Source organism: Aspergillus saccharolyticus (genome assembly GCF_003184585.1).
Source record: "Aspergillus saccharolyticus JOP 1030-1 unplaced genomic scaffold BP01scaffold_3, whole genome shotgun sequence".
NCBI classification, from domain to species: Eukaryota; Fungi; Ascomycota; class Eurotiomycetes; order Eurotiales; family Aspergillaceae; genus Aspergillus; species Aspergillus saccharolyticus.
In genome coordinates, this window is record NW_020290613.1 from 730,631 (window position 1) to 751,592 (window position 20,962).

Below are 20,962 nucleotides of genomic sequence, written 5' to 3' on the forward strand. Positions count from 1 at the left end.
TTGCCTGGTCTAGGAGGACCCAAAATCCAAGCCCTACATCAAGTCTTTTCCCCCTTGATAGACTGAGCCCATAGTCCATAGTCAGTCTGATTGTTGGTTTTTTTGTTCATACTTACATACTACTAGCATCTACTACTACTGTGGGATTATTGCGAAAGACTAGGTTAGCTTGTTGGGCCTGGTCACGGGCCACGACGACAAGTGACATGGGTAGTTCCGATGCATTATCTTCGAACTACTAACTAGTTAGTCTGTCCTCCCTCTCGGGTTTGTAAGCCCAGCATTCCGCGGTGCAACCTGCTTAATCAACAATCGTATCTAGCATCTGTCAGTAGAACCAACTACCTACGGTCCAACCGGTTATGATAATCCGGGCATAATAATAGTAGCAGGAGTGGGAGCAGTTCACACAGCCTGAACCAAAGAACCCGACCCCATGGGAACACAAACACAGACTTAGCCGACTGCAAAGGGCTCGCGCGTGTCTCAATTGGAGATCGCGCTCTGGAGGATGGGAGGACAGATCATAAGGGCTATGATGGAGAGAGAACCCCCGTATCCTAGATTCTTTTCTTGTGTTGGGTTCTTGTCTCTGTCCCTTACACAAGCTACGTTTTTGGTTATTTTTATTTTTCTCCATCATTTCTCATCCATCTTAGAATAGCACAGTTTTTGTTTTTGTTTTGTTTTTTTTTTTTTTTTTTGTTTTATCATAACGATCTTTTTTCTCTCCGAGCCGCAAAAGTCTTGGTTCGGGGTTCGTCCGCACTGACTGGCTGGCTCGTAGTCGGGGAGCAAAAGAAGGAATAAGGTGGAAGAGGGCCCTGGGGCTTAGGAGGGGGGTGGTGTAAGGGAAGAGAGCATGGATGGGTATGCAGATCATGCAGCCACAACCTCAACGACCGTCGACCCGGGACCATAGAACAAAAACCCACCGCCCTTTTTCCCGGTATCTACATGCACCTAACCCTATGGTCGAGGGGAAATGGCGGTCTCGCGCAGTGGGCGCAGGATTTTGTTCAGCTCCGATGAAATGACTGGCTGCAGTAGTGCAGTTGACCGTTTTGGGATACGGGGGCAGGAGGATAGAGTAAGCACTGCGGGTGTAACTTAGATAGAACGAGAGGAGGGAAGCATCATGACGAGATTGCTCCATTTGCTTCCGAGCATGCCAAGTAGAGGGAAATTAAGGGCGGCAGGGCTGAGTAAAACTCTAGGTAAGTTGATCAATGCGATTGGTCTGGGTAGGTTTCGATTTTCTCCGGGTTGATGCGGTCGCACTGCTAACCTAATCCAGTATTCTTTAACTTATATCTGATATGCAGATTTTGAGGATCGAAAAATCTATGGACACTGGGGCAGATAGTCCTTAGAGAACTGGGTGTTGTACTAGAGTTCGCGTGCTGTATTCAATTGGCGGATTCGGTTATAGAGTCCCCGCCATTCAGCTCGCCAGTTCATAGACATGCGGAGTACTGACTTAAACTCAATGTACATACATGCTGTCGCCCATGGTTTGGCGAGTAGCCCACCGTAGTTATGATACCACTGAGATGTTGTCTCTATAGTTCAATCAATTCACCTTTCCAATCGTCGGCAGTAGCCTCTGGGTCATCCCGAACACGCGTCAAACGGTGTGTCTCAGTGCGAGACAAGCCTGCTTGCTGATGTTTGAGAAAGCCACATGGTATGATCTTGATATGAATAGGCTTAACGCTCCTTTCCACCTTTTTTTTTTTTCGCTTTCCTGGCTTATCACTATCCGAGGGGGCCAAAAAATATCGACGGTCACTCCTTCTAGTCGGTTTCAGAGTCTTCTTTGCCTGAGGTGATTATTGCATGTACAGTACAGGGCGACCCCCATTGTTTCCGAACCGGTAAGCAACACGGTTCCGAGGCCGCGGTGCGAATAGCCCGCAACTGTACCTATTCTTACTGTGAGACGTCGGTCTGACCTTCCTCCTTCAACTTCCTGCTGCAATTGTCATCCGTCATCTTATTTGTGTTCCTTGTTCTATGTCATCAGTCAATGATCCGCCACCAAACCTGATCTAGTCTAACAAATGTTGCTATGTTGATCTATTTTTTTCTTAATTAAACGCTGCGCCAAGGATTATACACCCTACCCACCACGTTGCACGCGACAGCAAGGCACAGGAAGCCCGAGTCCTTGCTCTCATCCTATAATACTCTTACTCAGTAATATCACCTCAAGTCACGGAAAAGAAAAAATTCGCTAATGTGGGAGAAGGCATGAGAGGCAGGGGCGAAATTGGACAAACTCGATCTGCACCAACTAACTCAAGACCGGGTGTGTACTATATATATCGTATACCTTACTATGTGGTATGTACTACTAATCTGCAACTCTGTACGAGAGAGTTCCCTGTAGATGAGTTATTTAGTAGACTTTGTACTGCGCCAGCCGGGTTCGTATGGCTCAGCCCTTGAGCTCGGAAACGGCCTACCCCACCACCCGAATCGCCGACCCACCGTTTTCTTTGGGGGCCGCTGCTACTACTAGTGTAGTAGAGTATCATGTACAGCCTGTAGTGACATGCTCCGTGCATGTCTACTACTAGTACATGCTACGCAGGTCCCGCGCACATGACAGATTCAGCTGCGATCTACCGTCACCGAATATACTGTACCTTTTAAACGGTCCACCCTAGTTATACCACGCGATGCTTGGTAAATACCGTAGTACTACTCGCCTCTGTGAACATTCATGAATCCGATGATATGGCTGTCTCTACACTAGTAAATTGTTCCAGACGGCATGCTGTGTAACCTATCGCATCTCCATCACTCTCTCAATTCAGTTTCTCTTTCTGTGTCCTGCCCCCCAATCTTTACGAGAATTAATTCTCAAAGTTAGTAGTTGACGCGTGCGCTCCCTGTTGAGATGATGTGACAAGCACTTGCATCTCGATTCGCAACAATGCCAATATCCCATCGTTTCGCCCACCACCATCCTGACCTTGTCTTACCATCTATAAATATGTTCTTTTGTTGCATCATTTATTTTTGTAAAATCAGACATCGCCCGATGATATGACCACCTGCTTCCTAAGCCCCAGAGACAGAAACACGCACCAAATGAGATAAAAAATGAAGAAAAAAACCCACCAGCCGCCACCGACAAAGAAAGAGAAATGATGACAACGATGACAACTTGGATGACGACGACGGGGAACGAGCATCAACCTACCTCTATCTCTGCCTGAGTCACAAAACCAGGTCCAGGTCACAGGATCATGGATGACTCAGAACAAACCTGCACCTGCATAAAAAAGAAAAAGTCAAAATAAAAAACATCTTAAATGTTAATGTTGAATCCATCTTCGGTCTCCCGTTTTGTCTGAGTAGATAGTAAGTACTCCGAAGGCTACTGAACCTTTGACTAACTAGTGAAATTCAGTCCGCTACTACCGTATGTTACATAGTAGCCGTGCACTCCTCCTCCTCCTCAGTCAACTCTAGTGCAACAACACCCCGCTAGTACTATGTCTCACCTGGTAGTTAACCGCGGGGGAGTTTCGAGACACTGCCACAACCTCTCTATTTTTCCGCTTCAACCAGGGAAGTGCCAGAGCTTGATGGTATAGACTAAAAAAGTAAAAGACATGTACTTTTCACCTGGGGCATTTGGATACTGAATTGCGATGGGGGAGTGTCAACTCGTGGAAAATCCATGTGTGTGTGCGTATCATTCTAATGTACTTGGAGAATCCGCTAACCTGACGACACAACACAGTATTGTATTCCGCAGGTGAATGCGGCTTAAGGTGCCTGGGGCTTCCGGGGGGGGCACCCAAGACGCACCACCGCCCCCCAGCCCATAACCATCTTATGTAAGGCTCCAGACGTTGTCTCAGGGCTTACTAGTTACAGCAAACTATTACATAGATAGCGCATACCGCAGTACGTGTACTTTGTAGAATAGTTAGCGCTGACCCTGGCCTCTACTCTCATTTCCCAGGTACTAGACGCTATAGACTAGACTAACCACTGTCGCTAAACGCTCGGTCGGCGCGCCCCGCGAAAGCGGCTGTGTCGCTTGTTAGTGCATTATGTGGGACTGACGTAGTTTCTGTCTTTTACTGAGTTAAGGACCAGCGTGAGGCTGAGAGGATCAAGGTAGACAATATCATGAATTCTCAGGAAGCTTCATGTGGGACAAGGCAGACTTTGGGCAAGGAGTTTACAGCAAAGAACGAAATGATGGTAGGAAAGTCTAAGAAGCATCGGTAGTCTCACTGACAACTGTGTACTAGTAGTATGTATTCTCTTCCTATGGGACCTGACATCCGCCGTATGCTATCTGCTTTGCAATGCCCTATGACATTGGATCGTCGTTGTTTGTCAATATAGGACCGTATCCCATAGCAGGAAAAAGGTGGTTGGCTACTTGCGCTGACAATCCCCTTGCTAGGTTAATGCCCGTAGAGCTTGTCGTCGTGTTGTGAGCTGGGAAAAGTCGCTTTACGCCCACTTCTTCTTTATGGAAAGAACGTTCAAGAAGAAAAATGAATCCGTCCAACGCCGGGCTCGTGCTTTTGTATGCCAAATAGCAAAAAAGAAGTAATTATGGTAACAGTGCAATGCTTCCTGAGGTCGCTCTCGCGTAATAAGAGATGCCAGACCTCAAAAGTTCAAGGTATGAAGAGAGCCGGGGTTGTATGTGACTAGAGGAAGACGACGACGAAGATGGTGATGAAGGGAGAAAGTTTTTACTTTCTGTGAAGAGGTAGGAGACAAAGTAAGTGTCCCAAGTATAGCTCATGGATGGATAGCCGACTGCAGGCTTTCGACATACTGAGCTTGACCATGAGTGTATAATTGTATCGACACCTCACCTTGTTCAGGAAAAAGGAAAGAATTTTCGACTGACTGACGGATGCTCCATATCATGGGTTACAATGGCAAGATCCGCGAAGGGTCTTGAAGGAAGCGTCTACGGTATGCGGCTATTTCCGCAGCCACGGTGCTGAAGTCTTTCACCTTGTCGCGTCGCATGTCGTTGATAATTTGCTTCAGCCCGGCAATATATTCATCTTTCTCTTCAGGCGTTTTGCCCTCACGGAGGGAGCCCATCTGGACCAAGATTTTATCATCTGTCGAGGTTAACAAGCCTGTCTGTCAGCATCCGCACAATGCAAATCTGATCAACAATTTTCGATTTATAACTGGGGTCTGGGGTGTTTGAAAAATCACAAGGGATGGATGGGAAAGGGATAGGGCCAAGGTAATATTGACACAAATGACAAAGCCAGGAATGGCAGGGTCAACGTTCAGGCCATTAAGGAAAATTGTTGCAAATCATAGTTCTGAGTCTGTCGACGCACCGCTTAAAGACATGTCACGAAAGTGTTGGAATTCGCAGGACCGATCGTTGCAGACGCCTCCTGCGGCCTCAAAAGGACAGAGATACTTCATGGGGTCGATGTTGTGGCTATATGTCAGAGAACGATAGCCATTTACAACATTTTCAGCATAGCTTGGGTGGTAGCGATAAGCCTTGAAATGCTTTAAAGGACTATCATAATAGGTGAATGTGGTGCGGCTTTCACCAGGTTGCCGCTCATTCTGTATCACGTTAGCACCGAATTACTGTCCGTAGCAGAGGAGCCTCGCACATCCAAAGGGCTGATCCGAGCGAAATTCCGTGGTTGATGCGAAGCCAAGCCCTGGTCAGTCTCTGTTAGTGGCTCAGTAGCCTTGTTAACCTCATTCGGAGTGAACTCATAGTCGGTCGAAGGTTCAGCAGGACCGGGAGATGCAGGACTAAAAGGGGGCGAATAGGTAGAATCTGCTGGACTTGTAGTCATTTCTGGCTCTGGTGGCTCATATGCGTCCGAAACAGAAGATTCACGAGATCCTCGTCCCAGTACTTCTGATGGTGATTCGTCCATCTGCTCATCAGAAGTTGCATTGACCTGAGACACGGTATGTATTGGCTGCAACAGCTCTGGAGAGGAATTGTCCAACTCCGACTCGGCCGGTTGCACCTGCTCAATCTCTCCAGCCTTATCGCCAAGAGCTTCTGGTTCCGCAGTTGCTGGCGCGGAGTTTTGAGCTACAGAACTTTCTACCTCAGCCGATGTAGATTCGTCGCTATCGCTATCACTGGATTCGTCCATCGAGGAACTCATCGAGTCAGACGACGAAGTAGCCATTTGGTCTTCGTCAGCATCATCCATAATAGTATCTTTTTCGAGTGCCGGACTAGGGGCTGGGGATTGCGCAGATGACGCATGGTCTGGAGCGGTTTCAGTTTCTTTTTGAGCTTCATTTTGAAAGGGCAAGTCTGGTTTCGTTGCCTCTGAAGCTTGTTCTGTGATGGGCCGCAGAGACAGTTCATGATTGGTTGCTAAGTGGGATTCATTAGCGGTCGGCATTGTCCGCGACAGGATCCTCGACATCGTGGCAGACGGACGAGATGTGACTGAGACTTACCAGGGAATTCGGAATTTACGGGCTCTGCGGTCCGCGTTTGACGGAGAGCTAAGTCTATGTTATCAAGTGTCACGCCCTGCAACTCTTGGCTAAGGGCTTCCAGCTCATGTAGGAGCCGCTGGCGACCTTCTTTGCCCTTCGCTATTTGGGACAAGAGGGATTCTTCCTCCTGTCTTACCCCGACCAGCTTTGCCTCCGATTTGTCTATCTCATAATTTAGGGCGGGAATACCGGATTCAATTTCCTGTTTTCGCAAGAGTTTGGCCCTTATCAGTTCTAGCTGAAGAGAGTCTGTCGGCAGTGAAGACGCTCGGTGCATGAGTTGGGAAGAAGCCTCTTCAAGCGTGGGCACCTGGTTTGCATTGGTTATTCCCGACGTCGCGACATCAGCCGTGAATGTTTCAACAGGTGGCGTTGACAAGTCAAAAGCACGAGGGGATTGCGTGCGACTCGCGGCCAGCTTCGCCTTTTTCCGTTCCTCCAGTTCAGCAATTCGACGGTGCATCGCCTTGATTTCAAGATCTTTCCGACGAAGATGTTCTTGGTGCTCCTGGTCATGGGTTCGTCCATTAGGGGTCACAGACGTAGAAAACCCTTGGCTAAGCGATGTTGCTGGCCGCTGAGGTAGTTTTTCCGTTGTAGCTGAAGCGTTCTGAAGAAGTCTCTCGATGTCTCGCGGAACATTTCCAACAAGAGTATCAATCTCCATGCTATCATTTTCATCATCTCCGTAGAACTCGTCGTCACTGATGTCAATGACAAGTCTCGCGGGCTCAGCAACAGCAAAATTCGTACCGTTACCAAATGACTTTTTGGGCATAGGGATTGGTTCATCAAAGTCAGAGGCCCGTGGCCGTTTGCGTTGATTGACACGTGTTTGGTTCTCTGTATCAATGACATGCTGAACAGCTGGAGCAACTGCCTCTTCTGTAGAAGTAGGCTCCTTCTGCTCGGTCATAAAGAGGCCTGGGATACGAGATTGAGGTGAAGGCTCTGGGTCCGGTGGGCGCTCAGGCAGAGGGTGTTGGAATGGAGCGGAATTCGTGGGCTGGGAAGCATCTTGACTATTCTTGGTGTACTGTTCGTTTGAATCAGAAGACGAGGGGTCTGGCTGAGATTTCTGTAAGGACCTCATCAAGCCTTGTTTCCTGAGCTGTTCAATTCTTTGCCTAGCAAGTTCAGTTTGTGCCTTGTTCTTCTCCTTGACACGCGTTTCTTTCTCTACAGCCGGCGCGTCGTGAGAGAGACGTGGCGTCGTCCTGCTGGCATCAGGAATGTTCAAGCTTGAGATATTGCTGTTCTCTTTTACGGGCCCGGCCTGTGACGGCGTAGAAGTGGATGTCTTCGCCGCCTTCGCGGCAAGCATGCGGGCAATGAGTTCCTTGCGCTCCAATGGCTTGCCTGTCGTAGCCTGCGACATTGCTGATGGGGGACTGACAGTAATATTTGAGGGGCTTTGCTCCGCAGCAGACTTTTGAGATGTTGCACTTTCAGCGATTCGTTCACGTGATCTTTCTCCTGCATCATCATGACTTTTGAAGGAAGCAAGATCGAGCGGAGACGTCATGTCAGCGTCTGGTTGCGGAGAAGGAATCTTAATTCCAATATCCTCGTATAGTTGACGAAGAATAACAGGGTCAATGCCTTCTCCGATGAATTCATTGTAGCGAATATTGTGAGGAGCTAAGCTCAAAAGAGCCCCCTGGGCCTGGACACGTAACTGAGCTGTAGGTTTGACTCCATTCGACGGTCGCTCGAGGTGGCTTGCAGGTGCATCATCCGTCCTATCGCATATATTGTCATGAAGCAATTTTGAGGTAGCGGCGTCATCGAGACTCAAGGAATTCGGGTTGGGAGATTCGGCGGGTAGTGTTAGGGCTGGATTATAAGCTGCCAGGGTGTAAGTAAGCCATCAGGTAAAACAACAGTCCATGACATACGAGATCCGCTGCTTCGGGATGATGAGTGATCTTCAGATGAGCCTTCGAGAGTGTCTATATTCAGCCTTTTTTCTGGAGTCATTGCAGAAGAGGCTGAGACACGAGGTCTTGAGTCTTTTGATGAATAAGCATCAGAAAAGTTGGAAAGATGGCCACGCATGCTGCGCAATTCCCCCTTGGATTTCACGCGCTCAGGCATATCTTTCGCTTGAGATGGCGAGGGAGCTGCAGCTGATTCAGATTGTTTTGAGTGTGCTATTGATTCCTCTCCATCAGTAAGCTCGCCTTCTTCGCGGTCAATGTTTGAATTCGAGCTGGCCATGCTCGTGAGTTGTACATCAGCGGGAGTTGATACTTCTTGACCGAGGCGTGGCTGTGGCTCATTCGATGGATAGCCAGATGGATGGAGGTGGGAAGGGGCGACAGGTGCTGGGTTGGATGGGTATCTCAATGGTGGGAGTTGAATAGGAGGAAGTGGCAGAAGTGGAAATGGTGAATGAGGGAACGGTCCCATGAAGCTCAATAGCGGCGGCGGTATTTGCGCAGGCGCGCCCGGGCCTCCGAGCCCCGGCAGATGTGCGTTGGCCATATGGCTATCTTGATTGTAGTCACTAGGAAGCGTAGCACCTTCGGGGAGCGACGAAGGGGCGGGTGTCTGATTGTGAGCGAAGGTGAATGAAGGATGCGGAAGTAAAGAAGGCATGGAAATGGAGGAAGTCGGGTTTGGCGGGGGCCACTGAGGTGGTGTATAGTCTTGTCCCGCAAAGGACGGTGTTGGGGGATAACTAGACATGACTATCTCAGAGAGGACGATGGATTATGCGAGGTGGGTGCAGTGCCTATGAGGATCTTCTGCATCGAGTACAAGTCAGTAACAGAGCAGCTTGTAGACTCTCGCTGCGGCATGGATTTCAGGCATCAGACATCGGATGGAGGGTGTGGGACTCAAAGTGACAATCAAAGCCGCGCCATGAAAGGAGAAAAGACAAGTCGCGTCGAACAACTAAGACAAGGCACTCGGCTATGCAGATGATTATCGATATCGTATGTAGGGAATTCTCGTCACCTTAGTCGCTTCTCGTGGGATGGCGCGACGGAAAAATCGAGAGTACTCGAAGGACCAGAGATCGAATGGAAGACAGTGTAGTGTAACTTAACGGGGAGCGACGAGGTCAGTGAATCTCGCTCGCTCCAGACCTCCCGAAAAGATCTCGAGTCACGTGGTGTGACGGATGCACCACCGATGCGGACTAGCATCGGATCTGCACCCGCGGGAACGAGGAACGAAGAGACAATAACTTGGGTAAACAAACAAGTGGAGGTGGTCAGTGCCAGTGACGACGCCGACTGGAGGTGACGCTGCTGGGCTGCTCTTCCATTTACCGACAACTCTACCTTACCAGGCTACCAGGCTACCTGACTACCTGACGCCCACTCCACTTCTTGTTTCTCTTCATCTCTAAGTCTCCCCTTCTCACCTCGCAATCCCTCTTCTGCTTCTCTTCGTCCGACCCCGGCCTGCATGCTTCGCTAAAGAGGCTACTGGACGCCGATTGGGCTTTCCTTGTCTTCCATATTGCATTTGTTATGAATTACACCGACCTTCTTGTTGTATAATGTTTCATTGTTGAATTAACGACGACATGCTTCCCTCTCAAATAAATGGCTCCCCCAAACGAGCCAATCCGTTCAGTCGCGCCTCACCATCTCCCTCGTCACCTCCCGGTCCGCAGGCGAGAGGGCTGCGCCCCAAGTCGACTGTTGTCACATCCCCCAGTAGATTTCAAGAGGCACGAGGACATTTCCGCAACGCATCTTCAGTCTCGCAGTCATCCACTTCCCTGGTTCCTCGGCCCGGCATCCGTCAGAGGTCGGGCTCGTTAAGGAATGATGCTGCATCCGGGACTTTCGCGCCTGAGTTCATAAAAACGGAAGAGCTTCGACGGGGTGCCGATCAAATCCGAGGACTGGAAGGCGACAATGACTTCTCTGGGAATAAATATGTCTGGTTGCGTGACCCCGAGAAGGCATTTGTGCGTGGATTGGTCTTGGAGGAAGGTGAAGATGGTCGCTTGCTAGTGCAGACTGATGATGGCGAGGTACATTCGTCCAATGTTTCGACCTGGGCGCTCTGGCTAACTGTAACGCAGCAACGAGAGGTTGATGTTGATCAAGTGGACAAGGTTAACCCGGCAAAGTTCGACAAGGCTGATGATATGGCTGAATTGACGCATCTCAATGAGGCATCAGTCGTCCACAATCTGCACACCCGATATCAATCAGATCTCATATATGTAAGTATTCAAAACTGGGAGTTATGTTCGTGTTGACTTACACTTCACTTGCTAGACATACTCGGGTCTATTCCTCGTCACAATCAACCCGTACTGTCCTCTGCCTATTTACTCCAACGACTACATCAAGACGTACAAAGGTCGCAGCCGGGACGAAAACCGCCCCCATATATTCGCTATGGCGGATGAAGCGTTCCGGAACTTGGTAGAGGAAGGGGAGAACCAAAGCATACTGGTTACGTAAGTTGAATACCACTGGACACCACGGAAGTCAGTTGGAAACTCATTTTAACAACAATACCAGCGGTGAGTCTGGCGCCGGTAAGACTGAGAACACCAAGAAGGTCATCCAATATCTGGCAGCCGTTGCGACTACAGATACGCCCTATGCCCGGGCAGGAAATAAGCATCTGTCAACATTATCACAACAAATCCTTCGTGCGAATCCGATCCTCGAAGCGTTCGGCAACGCGCAAACTGTTCGGAACAACAACTCCTCCCGTTTCGGCAAGTTTATCAGGATTGAATTCTCTCGCGCTGGCCAGATATCAGGCGCATCCATTGACTGGTATCTCCTCGAGAAGTCACGCGTTGTCAAGCCGAATGCCAACGAGAGAAATTACCATATTTTCTATCAACTACTGAAGGGCGCGGACCCGAAATTGAAAGAATCGTTGCTTTTGTCTGATCTGCAGATCCAGGATTTTGCGTACACCCGAGACGGGAACGAGACGATTGCAGGAGTATCCGACGAGGAGGAATGGAACATGCTAATCGAGGCCTTTCACGTGATGAACTTCTCAGAGGAGGATCAAATGTGCATCTTGCGAACCATTGCCGCTGTCCTTCACCTGGGAAATATAACGATCGTGAAGGCAAGCTTGCGAGCTGATCAAGCTGCACTAAGCCCTGACGCCCTGAACAGTGTGGAGAGGGCTTGTCAGCTGCTTGGCATTGCACCAGAGCCTTTCGTCAAAGGGTTGTTGCATCCGAGAGTGAAGGCTGGACGTGAGTGGGTCGAGAAGGTTCAAACTCCGGAGCAGGTCCGGCTTGCCCTCGATGCCCTGGCCAAGGGTATTTACGAACGTGGCTTTGGCAACCTCGTTGACCGCATCAATGACCAGTTTGACCGCAGCACAATCACCGGTGACGATTGCTATTTCATTGGTGTTCTGGATATCGCTGGCTTCGAGATCTTTGAGAACAACAGTTTCGAGCAACTGTGTATCAATTACACCAATGAAAAACTTCAACAATTCTTTAACCACCATATGTTTGTTCTAGAGCAAGAGGAATATGCAAGAGAACAGATCGAATGGCAATTTATTGACTTCGGGAAAGACCTCCAGCCAACCATCGACTTGATCGAATTGACCAATCCCATCGGTATATTTTCTTGCTTAGATGAAGACTGTGTCATGCCGAAGGCCACCGACAAAACCTTTACCGACAAGCTTCATTCACTATGGGATCGCAAGTCTCCCAAATATCGTGCTTCTCGCCTCAGCCAGGGATTTGTGCTCACGCACTATGCGGCTGAAGTAGAATATGACACTGACGGCTGGCTCGAGAAGAACAAAGACCCACTAAATGACAATATAACACGTCTTCTCGCTCGCTCGGGTGAGCCCCATGTCGCTGGCCTTTTTGCTGATTGCGGTGACCTTGACGATGAGAGCGACTATCCGAAGAGTCGTGTCAAGAAGGGACTGTTTCGCACTGTTGCGCAGCGACATAAGGAACAGTTATCCAAACTGATGCAGCAGTTGAACTCTACCCATCCCCATTTTGTTCGATGCATTATCCCTAACCACAAGAAACGCCCTAAGATGTTAAATGCACCTCTTGTTCTTGATCAACTCCGGTGCAATGGTGTACTCGAAGGCATTAGGATTGCACGCACAGGCTTTCCTAATCGACTTACCTTTGCCGAATTTCGTCAACGATATGAGGTGCTCTGCCAGAAGATGCCCAAGGGCTACCTGGATGGTCAAAATGCTGCTCATATGATGCTACAAAAACTTGAATTGGACCCGACATGGTACCGAGTTGGCCGCACGAAAGTCTTCTTCCGAGCCGGTGTCTTGGCTGAATTAGAGGAGAAACGAGATCAGCTTATCCGTACGATCATGACTCGCTTTCAGTCAGTTGCTCGAGGTTTCGTGCAACGACGGATCTCAAACAAGCGACTATATCGAGCTGAGGCTACACGAATTATCCAACAGAATTTTAAGCTCTATTTGGATATGAAGGCTAATCCCTGGTGGGTATTGTTCTCTAGAATGAAGCCCCTTCTAGGTGAGACACGGACGGCCAATGAAGTCAAGAAGCGAGACGAGAAGATCAAGGAGTTGGAGCTGAAGATGAACCAAGATATGGCAAATCGACACAAACTCGAGGAAGAAAGACGGCGGACGGAGATTGAAATCCAGAAAATTCAGCAGACTCTAGAAAGCGAACGTGCCCTGGCTCTCGACAAGGAGGAGATCTTTAAGAGACTGCAGTTTCGAGAAGTCGAGCTGAGCGAGAAGCTGGCTGGTGCCATTGCCGATCAGGAAAGCCTTGAGGATCAACTGGATGACCTGATCGCAGCGAAGAAAAAGACTGATGACGAGCTTGAGCTACGGATTACCCAACTTGAACAAGCGGGAGAGATCATTCAGCGGTTCGAGAACGAGAAGCGAGATATGCAGGCTCGACTTGAAGACATTGAGGGTCAATTAGCCGAAGCGACCAGGAGGACTTCAGAAAAGGATGTCCATCTTCAGGAACTGGGACAGGAGATCAAGATGCTCCAGAGTCATCTCAGCCTTAAGGAGCGGAAGCTTCAAGATTTGGAAGCAAAGTTGTTGAAAACAGATCAGGATCTGGAGATCAAGCATGCCAAGACTTCCAAGGAGCTGGATCAGTCCAAGAAACATATTAAGGAGCTCATCGAGGAGAATCGCACCATTCGGCAGCAAATATCCGAGCTTTCGTCAACGTCAACAGGTTATGAAGAGATGCTCCGTCGGAAAGAGAGCGAGATGGCAGTCCTTCGTAACGATGCACAAAAGCACGAGGATGAAAAGCGCCAGCTAGAATCTGAGAAAGCTACACTCTCAACACGTCATGATCATATGCAACGACGCCTTCGCGAGCTTCAAGCCGAGAGTGACGCTATGATGTCTGAGAGAATTCAGCTCGAGCGTGAAGCAGCTGATGTCAAGAAGCTGTTGGAAGAGAAGATCTCTGAAGATGCCGAAGCTGGCGAGAGCCGAAAACTTCTCGAACAGCAGATCCAGGAGCTTAAGGGTCAACTGTTCAGGGCGCAAGCCGACCTTAGCCGGGAAAGACAATCCAGAGACGACGTTCAGATGCTTGCCGAGCACAATCTGGCAGAATTGAAGGACAAGTACACTGCGCTGAATGAATCCAAGATCATTATCGAGAAAGAGATGTACATTCAGCAGGACACTTTGCGTCGCGCTACGGAAGCTCGCGTTGCTGCTGAAGAGTCGCGGAAGGAGCTGCAGACTGAGCTGATTCAGCTTCGGGACCGCTTCACCAAGGTCGAGACTGCTCGACTGGATGCCGAAGCTGACATTGAACGCAATATCATGAAGCAGGCTACGGAGCGTCTGCAGAGTGTCCAGAAAGATCTTGACACTCGATCACGTCAGATAGAGGAGCTCGAGGCCGAGAGATCCCGGCTCGCTCTCCGAGAACAAGAACTACTCAATGCCATTGCTGAGTCCGACAACTTCCGCATTCGCCATGACCAAGCCAAGGAGCGCCTTGAACGTGAACTGGTAACCTTGAAGGGTAGACTCACAGCGTCCGAGAATGATAATCGTGCTCTTCTTACCAAGATCCAGCAGAAGAATCTTGACATAGCCAGGTCAACATCAAGAGCAAGTGATAATCAAAGGCTCCGTATCACGAATCTCCAGAAGGAGAAGGCCAAACTTGAGGAAGATAATAAAAAGCTTACCCGTCAGCTTGGTGATCTTCAGGTCTCGATCACATCTTTGGAGAAACAAAAGGAGAAGCTTTCCCTCAGCTTAGAAGATTTGAATCACGAAGTCAACCGGGAGCATAAAGCTAGCCGAAATGCTGAGAAGGCTGCTTCTACCGCAGGGATCCAGCTAGCCGAAGCCAACAGAAACCTAGAGACGGAAAGACAACTCCGTACACAAGCACAGACAAACACACGCCAGCTTCAAAACTCCCTTGATACCGCTAATAAAGAGATAGAAGACTTACATCGTCAACTGATGCTGCTGCACAAAGTTGTTGAGCCTGATTCAGATCCTACCCACTCGACCTGGGAAAAGGTACAGCCTGACCTTTCCAAGAAGATTGATCTAGCGCAGTTGCTGGAAGCCACCCGGAGCAAGCTGCAGGTTACTGAGGAGAAGTATAGCCGGGCGGAGAGTCAGCTGGCGGAAATGCGTCGTCGTCATGGAGATGAGATGAAGGAGCTCGATGCACGCTATGCCTCATCAAAACGCGCACTATTGGAGGAGATCGACCAGAACCAGGTGGCTGGTAACCGTACACCAACCCATCTCCGGAAAAATTCCGACACCCTGGCAAAGAAATTTGGCACACCCAATACTCCCAACCGGAAAATAAATTTCAATGAGCTGGCGGACTCAACTCGGTCAGACAGAACAGTGGACACTGTAGGCTATCAAAAACGAATGGACATGGCGGCGGAAATTGAGGAGCTTCAGAACAAACTTCAGATAACTGAAATGCAGAACAAACATCTCCAGAATCAACTTGCTCAAGCATCCCCAGCCCGCGATGTCCGGCAAGATGACAGCCCGTCTGTTCGCCGAATGCAGTTGCTTGAGCGTGAAAATGGCCGTCTTCACGACCAGCTTGACGACTCCGCAAAGAAGCTTTCTGCATTGGAGAGAAGCATTCATACGGGAGAGCTTTCGCTCCGTGATGTTCAAGCCAAGTCCCATGAAGAGCTCTACGATCTTATCAACTCGCAAGAGCAGTCCAGGAGGGCATTGCTCCAGGTACATAAGGAAACCTTGGCGGAGTTTGGGGACTCTAAAATACATCTAGAAAAGCTCAAACGTGCAAATGCCACCTTGGAGGTTGAGTTACGCGATACTCGCTCCGAGTTTCAAGAGATGCAAGTTGCGCGGGACCAGGATGCCATTAGCAGAAATCAACTTCTTGAAGAGTTCTCTGACCTTCAAATCCGGCTGGATGCAGAGACCTCAAAGTCCGCTGATCTTGCATCAAGTTTGAGTCTCTACAAGTCCCGCGCAGACGAGTATTTCAACAAGCTTGAGCAAGCAGAAATAACCGTACTCAAAGCCACCAGGGCTGAGCAATTCGCTAAGAGCCAAGCCCAGGAGGCTGAGGATACTTGTGCTCAGATCATGGCCGAGCGTAAACAAATGGATGCTCTAGTTGAAGACTTGCAACGTCAGACACAATCTCTCGAAGCCCGGATGGAGGACCAGGCAGCAGAACTACAAGCGGCTCTCCAGGCCAAACAACGTCTTCAGAATGAGCTCGAAGATTACAGGAACCAACGCGCCATCGATATCGAGGATAAGGAAACCTCGATGGAGCAAACAAGGCAGAAGTATCAGCGAGAATTTTCGACCCTGAACAATGAACTCGAAATGGAGCGTGAAAAGGTGCTGAATGTCCGCGGTGAAAATGCCCGCCTGCGCGAGGAACTTGAAGACCTTCGCAGTAAGTGGGATAATGAAGTCTTGAACAGCTCCACATGGGCGAAGGAGAAGGCCCGCATGGATATCATGCTTCAGGATGTAACAACCTCCCGTGATGAGGCGGTATCCGCGCATAACGAAGCTCAGAGTAAGGTCGTTTCGTTGTTGTCGCAAGTCCGGACTCTTCGCACTTCGGTTGACGACATTACCGCAGAGCGCGACATGCTCTTGAAGGAGAAGAAAACGCTAGAGACACGCTTGACTGAGGCAGGTGAAAGACTCGAAGACCTAGTCAAAGGAGAGAGCCCCTCCATGCGAAACGCGGCAAGTATGGACCGTGAATTGCTTGAACTCAAGTCGAAACTCGCCCAGCAAGAAGATGTTTCAGCTGCTGCTGTTGGCAAAATGCGACGGGCAGAAGCTTTGGCTATGGAGATGCAGAAGGAAGTTACTGCCGAGCGGGAGACCAACGCCCAGCTCTTCAAAGACAAAGCTGCGCTTGAGAAGCAATTGAAGGAGTCACAGCTGCGATGCGTCGATTTGGAGACCAAGAGCTACTCTTCTGGTAGTCAGGACGTTCGCTTCCTTCACAAGAGAATCAAGGAGGTAGGTTATTCTGTCCACAAACCAGGTATAGAGTTCTGAATCTCTAACCCCCTGCCGAATTAGTTGGAAACGCATCTTGAGGAGCAAGAAACAAAACACAGCTCTGAACAGCGGTCACTTCGTAACGTTGACCGTACAGTCAAAGATCTTCAATCTCAGATTGAGCGACGCGACAAGATGAATGCACAGCTAAATGAAGACGTCACCAAAACACGCGCAAAGATTGACCGACTCCTGCGTGACATCGAAGAGCTTCAGCAAAGCGAATCTGAGGCACAACTTCAGGCGCGTCGAGCGGAGCGAGAGCTGCGGGAAGAACGAGAGAAACTGCTCAGGGTGGAGCGTGAGCTAGAAGGTTGGAGAGGCCTGCGCGTTGAACGGGGCAGCGCAATCGGCCGGATTGGCGCCTGGAGTGATGCTGGTAGCAGACGGGGCAGCAGTGTGTACAATTCCGGCGACATACCACAACGGATGCCCAGCAATACGAAAGGCTTTTTGTAAGATCATGACGACCTGGCAGGATAGGTCCACTATACGCATCTGCCTATAATTCCGAGACTTGGGCGCTAAATCTTCATCCAGGCCTTAAGCGACAATTTACGAACATGACTTGATTGAAGCCCTGCATGGTTATGGCGTGTGGTCGGATCGGGCGTCTGGGTTTGTTTTTGCATGGGAATCGATTTCTGTCAGTACAATTTATTGATCTTCACAGGAACCGACCGGTATGCTGGTCCCTGCTGCAATTTTGATGACTTTCGATTGGCATCTTTAACCCAAGATAGTTGTCCTCGAATGCCTATTATATTCATCTCGACATCGCATCAGATTGTACATGAAATCTTTGATGGAGAGAACAGTGGAGCATAATCTTGTCATGCACCACGAGCGCCGCTAATTTATCTGTTTGCGCTCGAGTTGCTTAATATGATCGTATCGTTACTGTTCAGATGGTTTGTACATACTACGTCTCGCATGATTGTGTAATGGGCATTGCCGTTGAATAGCACGGCTTCTATGAGCCAAACCATATGGGAAGAATATGACAACCCACTACTCCTAGAATCTATAGTTACAAACAGCTTTATTTACTACTTTATATATGAGCCGCAAGCGACAGTTATAAGCTTATGTTGACTACATTAGTAAATATGAAATTCAAAGTCCATGTGGTGCTGCGGACCGACGGAGCTCTTAGCCGCGCGGTTACACTTGGCGCTCGCCTCAAGCGCGGGCGAATCCACTCTAGCTTGGTCATTAGTCTCATCTCTCTGCTTCTGCACTTCAACCTCTGTGTCTTGAGCGCCCACTTCGAACGGGATCAACCGGCGTCGCTTTTAAAATGGTAAGTCCCCGATTGCGGAGTACACTTCGTCCCTCTTGTGTTGTATGAAGAGCACTTTTCGCTGCGAAGCAATCCGCCGAAGCCACAATCTCGTCATGTCTACCCAATTCCTCGACTTGCGTTCATTTCTGGTTTGCTCGCCGCAGAGAATTGAGCAGCCATTCTCCTTGACAAGAGCGTCCCGATAGGCTAATCCATCCATTCTTCTCAGGCGCGCAACAGCGAAAAAGCTCAGTCGATGCTCTTTCGGTTCCGGGCCCAACAGGCCGCGGATCTCGGAATCATCGACATTGGCCGCACGCGCCGCCCGAAGGCCATCACCTCGGTCGACTCGATCCCAATGTGTGAAAAATGGCGTGGTCAGGTTCTCAAGGAGATTTCGAGGAAAGTATCTCGGATCCAGGAGCCCAGTCTGAGCGACTACCAGATCCGCGACCTGAACGATGAAATCAACAAGCTCATGCGGGAGAAGTGGACGTGGGAGATGCAGATCCGGAACTTGGGCGGCCCCAATTACATGCGAGGGTCCGGCCGGGTATTCGATGACGATGGTCGGGAAATCCCTGGCGGCGGAAAAGGGTACCGATACTTTGGCCGGGCAAGGGAGTTACCTGGGGTGAAGGAGATGTTTGAGGCGGCGGCCAGACGGGGAAGGCCCGCGGAGGAGGACGAGGATGAGACTGGCGGGGTCAAAGGCCGGGGAGGCGATATCGCGACGAAGAAGGTCGATGCCAACTATTTCGGGTATGGATTGGATGAGGAAGATGGCACGCTATTGGCCTATGAGAAGCAGAAGGAGAAGGAGGCGGTTGATCGCCTTCGCAAGAAGGGCGATGAAGGGGATGATGGGTGGGAGCCGCTTCCCGGAGATGCTGGAGACGGCATTGAGTGGAGGCTGCCGAATCTGGAGGAGGTACAGGAGGAGCTTGTGGACAGGAGAAGGAGAAGACTGCTGGACAAGATCTCCTGAGGTCAGGGAAAGGGTATTTCTGCTCCGGAGTTGTGGCCTCTATCTTACGTTGATTTGTGATTTCGTCTTGGGATCTCTCTCTGGTGTTTCTCCACTGTCATATCTTTGCTTCTATGGCGTTCTGGTTCCATTTCTCCAGACTCTGCGTTCATGTCTCCCTTCGCCGCTTCTCATGTCTCTTCTTGTGCTTTGCCTTCATATGCGGTACTGTCCCCGCTCCAAATGCAGGATGCATCTTAGGGGAAGCAAAAGCATATCGATGATACCAACATGATTCGTTCTTTTGTACAAGAGATGGTTGGGGGCTATATTAGTCTATGTGCCAGATATGATTATTTATAGCTTGGGTTGCCTTCGCGCTAGTTTGTCAGCCTTCAGCGCCTGCGTTCGACTGATGGTGATCTCCCGTTCTCCGCCTTCCAAGAGACGCTGCTCTTCCGCCTGCAAGTCATCGAGTATGAATTTGCCCAGATCTCCAGCGCGCCATTTCTGAATGAAGTGCAGAGCTGCGAGCTCTGTATTGGGGATCCCACCTTTGGCCAGAAGGCCTGTTTGGCGGGCGAAGTCATTCAAAAGTGACATTATATCATTTGTTGGAGGCGACCATCGCTGATATACTTGAGCATCGTTCAGGTTTATGTGGTACAATAGATAGTCGGCCAGCGTCACGGGCGCGATGACCGAGTCCTTGACACAGCCGCAAAGTGCCAATTTCAGCATGTTCTCCGCATCCGGTACATACGGCATGAAGACACCCGGTGTGTCCAAGACGTAGACATGCGAGCCATTCTCGCGCTCGATGATCTTCACGGGCGAAGCAATCTTTCGTGTTATACCCGGCTGACCTCCAGTCCGCAGCGCCTTGGCCTTTCCCATGCCTTGGTTACGCAAATTGTTGATTAACGTTGACTTGCCTACGTTGGGCATGCCGACCACCATGACTCGACAGCCAACTAACCTCTCCGGGATGCCCGCATCGTCTCGCAAGTGTTTAAGGATGGTGCCAACGTCTATTCGAGAAGATGAGCTAACAAAAAGTGAATCTCCATTCTTGTTGAAGGTCCGAATAGATTTTTCTGCCTGAAATGGACATAGATATCAGTCGTCTGATCCTCCGCAGTGATTTGAGAGGGGTAGTTGCAGTCATGTCACCGACCTTTTTCTGCGCATTTGACCCAGCTTCTGCGCCGAGATCTCTCTTGGTGTATACGATCAGTCGTCTCGTCTTTCCCAGTGCCTCCTCAAACATAGGGTTCATGGAGGTGACTGGAACTCGGTAATCTCGGCACTCGATGACATAGTCAATAGATGAAAGCATATTCTGCATTTTTCTTAAGCCAGCCCGATGGTGGCCCAGGAAGTATGACCTAGGGATCGACGCATAATTAGGAAATGCCCGGCGTGGTGCAAAGGTGGCTGCCATTATCGTATATCCATCAAATAAAAATTGTAGATCTTGTCCTTGTGTGCTTTCACATGAAATTTCCTCCTGCTCATAGTCAGAAATACATGAAGCTGAAACTGAATGATAAATGGATTGAGATGCTCGCTCTCTTCAGGTTTATGTGATGAGGAGTACGGCAATTTTCTTCCGATATAAGGGCGGTAAGGTAGGCGGTGTGTATGTTGTTTCCAAGTACAGTTCCTTATCACATTTCTCC

At 49.5% G+C, this 20,962-nt stretch overlaps 4 protein-coding genes across 4 annotated transcripts; 2 read left to right on the forward strand and 2 right to left on the reverse strand.

Annotated features, from left to right (window-relative positions):
- Positions 1-5,265: 5,265 nt before the first annotated feature.
- On the reverse strand, positions 5,266-9,326 carry BP01DRAFT_116798 (uncharacterized protein). The gene is made up of 4 exons (XM_025570355.1): positions 8,400-9,326; positions 6,460-8,349; positions 5,640-6,373; positions 5,266-5,589 (listed from the first exon to the last, which is right to left on the reverse strand). Exons 1-4 carry the CDS (start codon positions 9,190-9,192, stop codon positions 5,323-5,325), a joined length of 3,684 nt encoding a protein of 1,227 aa, XP_025434926.1. The 5' UTR covers positions 9,193-9,326; the 3' UTR covers positions 5,266-5,322.
- Positions 9,327-9,722: 396 nt separating this feature from the next.
- On the forward strand, positions 9,723-11,199 carry BP01DRAFT_116833 (type II myosin). Its single transcript, XM_025570356.1, has 2 exons — positions 9,723-10,693; positions 10,749-11,199. Exons 1-2 carry the CDS (start codon positions 10,043-10,045, stop codon positions 10,935-10,937), a joined length of 840 nt encoding a protein of 279 aa, XP_025434927.1. The 5' UTR covers positions 9,723-10,042; the 3' UTR covers positions 10,938-11,199.
- A 7,227-nt stretch (positions 11,200-18,426) lies between these two features.
- BP01DRAFT_379342 (pre-mRNA-splicing factor ISY1) lies at positions 18,427-19,301 on the forward strand (the record flags this gene model as incomplete). The annotated part of the gene is made up of 2 exons (XM_025577144.1): positions 18,427-18,462; positions 18,543-19,301. The coding sequence occupies 2 exons, from the start codon at positions 18,427-18,429 to the stop codon at positions 19,299-19,301; spliced, it is 795 nt and encodes a 264-aa protein (XP_025434928.1).
- A 147-nt stretch (positions 19,302-19,448) lies between these two features.
- On the reverse strand, positions 19,449-20,844 carry BP01DRAFT_353260 (putative GTPase MTG1). Its single transcript, XM_025574133.1, has 2 exons — positions 20,458-20,844; positions 19,449-20,381 (listed from the first exon to the last, which is right to left on the reverse strand). The coding sequence occupies exons 1-2, from the start codon at positions 20,722-20,724 to the stop codon at positions 19,638-19,640; spliced, it is 1,011 nt and encodes a 336-aa protein (XP_025434929.1). The 5' UTR covers positions 20,725-20,844; the 3' UTR covers positions 19,449-19,637.
- Positions 20,845-20,962: the final 118 nt, after the last annotated feature.

Excerpts from the sequence above, each read along its gene's own strand:
- BP01DRAFT_116833 (XM_025570356.1), top strand. The coding sequence starts at position 10,043 with ATGCTTCCCTCTCAAATAAATGGCTCCCCCAAACGAGCCAATCCGTTC. Across the intron at positions 10,694-10,748 it reads ATCAATCAGATCTCATATAT|ACATACTCGGGTCTATTCCT; the intron begins GTAAGTATTCAA and ends TTCACTTGCTAG.
- BP01DRAFT_353260 (XM_025574133.1), bottom strand. The coding sequence starts at position 20,724 with ATGGCAGCCACCTTTGCACCACGCCGGGCATTTCCTAATTATGCGTCG. Across the intron at positions 20,382-20,457 it reads GGTCAAATGCGCAGAAAAAG|GCAGAAAAATCTATTCGGAC; the intron begins GTCGGTGACATG and ends TGTCCATTTCAG.
- BP01DRAFT_116798 (XM_025570355.1), bottom strand. The coding sequence starts at position 9,192 with ATGTCTAGTTATCCCCCAACACCGTCCTTTGCGGGACAAGACTATACA. Across the intron at positions 6,374-6,459 it reads CGTAAATTCCGAATTCCCTG|CAACCAATCATGAACTGTCT; the intron begins GTAAGTCTCAGT and ends AATCCCACTTAG. Across the intron at positions 5,590-5,639 it reads CTCGGATCAGCCCTTTGGAT|AATGAGCGGCAACCTGGTGA; the intron begins GTGCGAGGCTCC and ends AACGTGATACAG.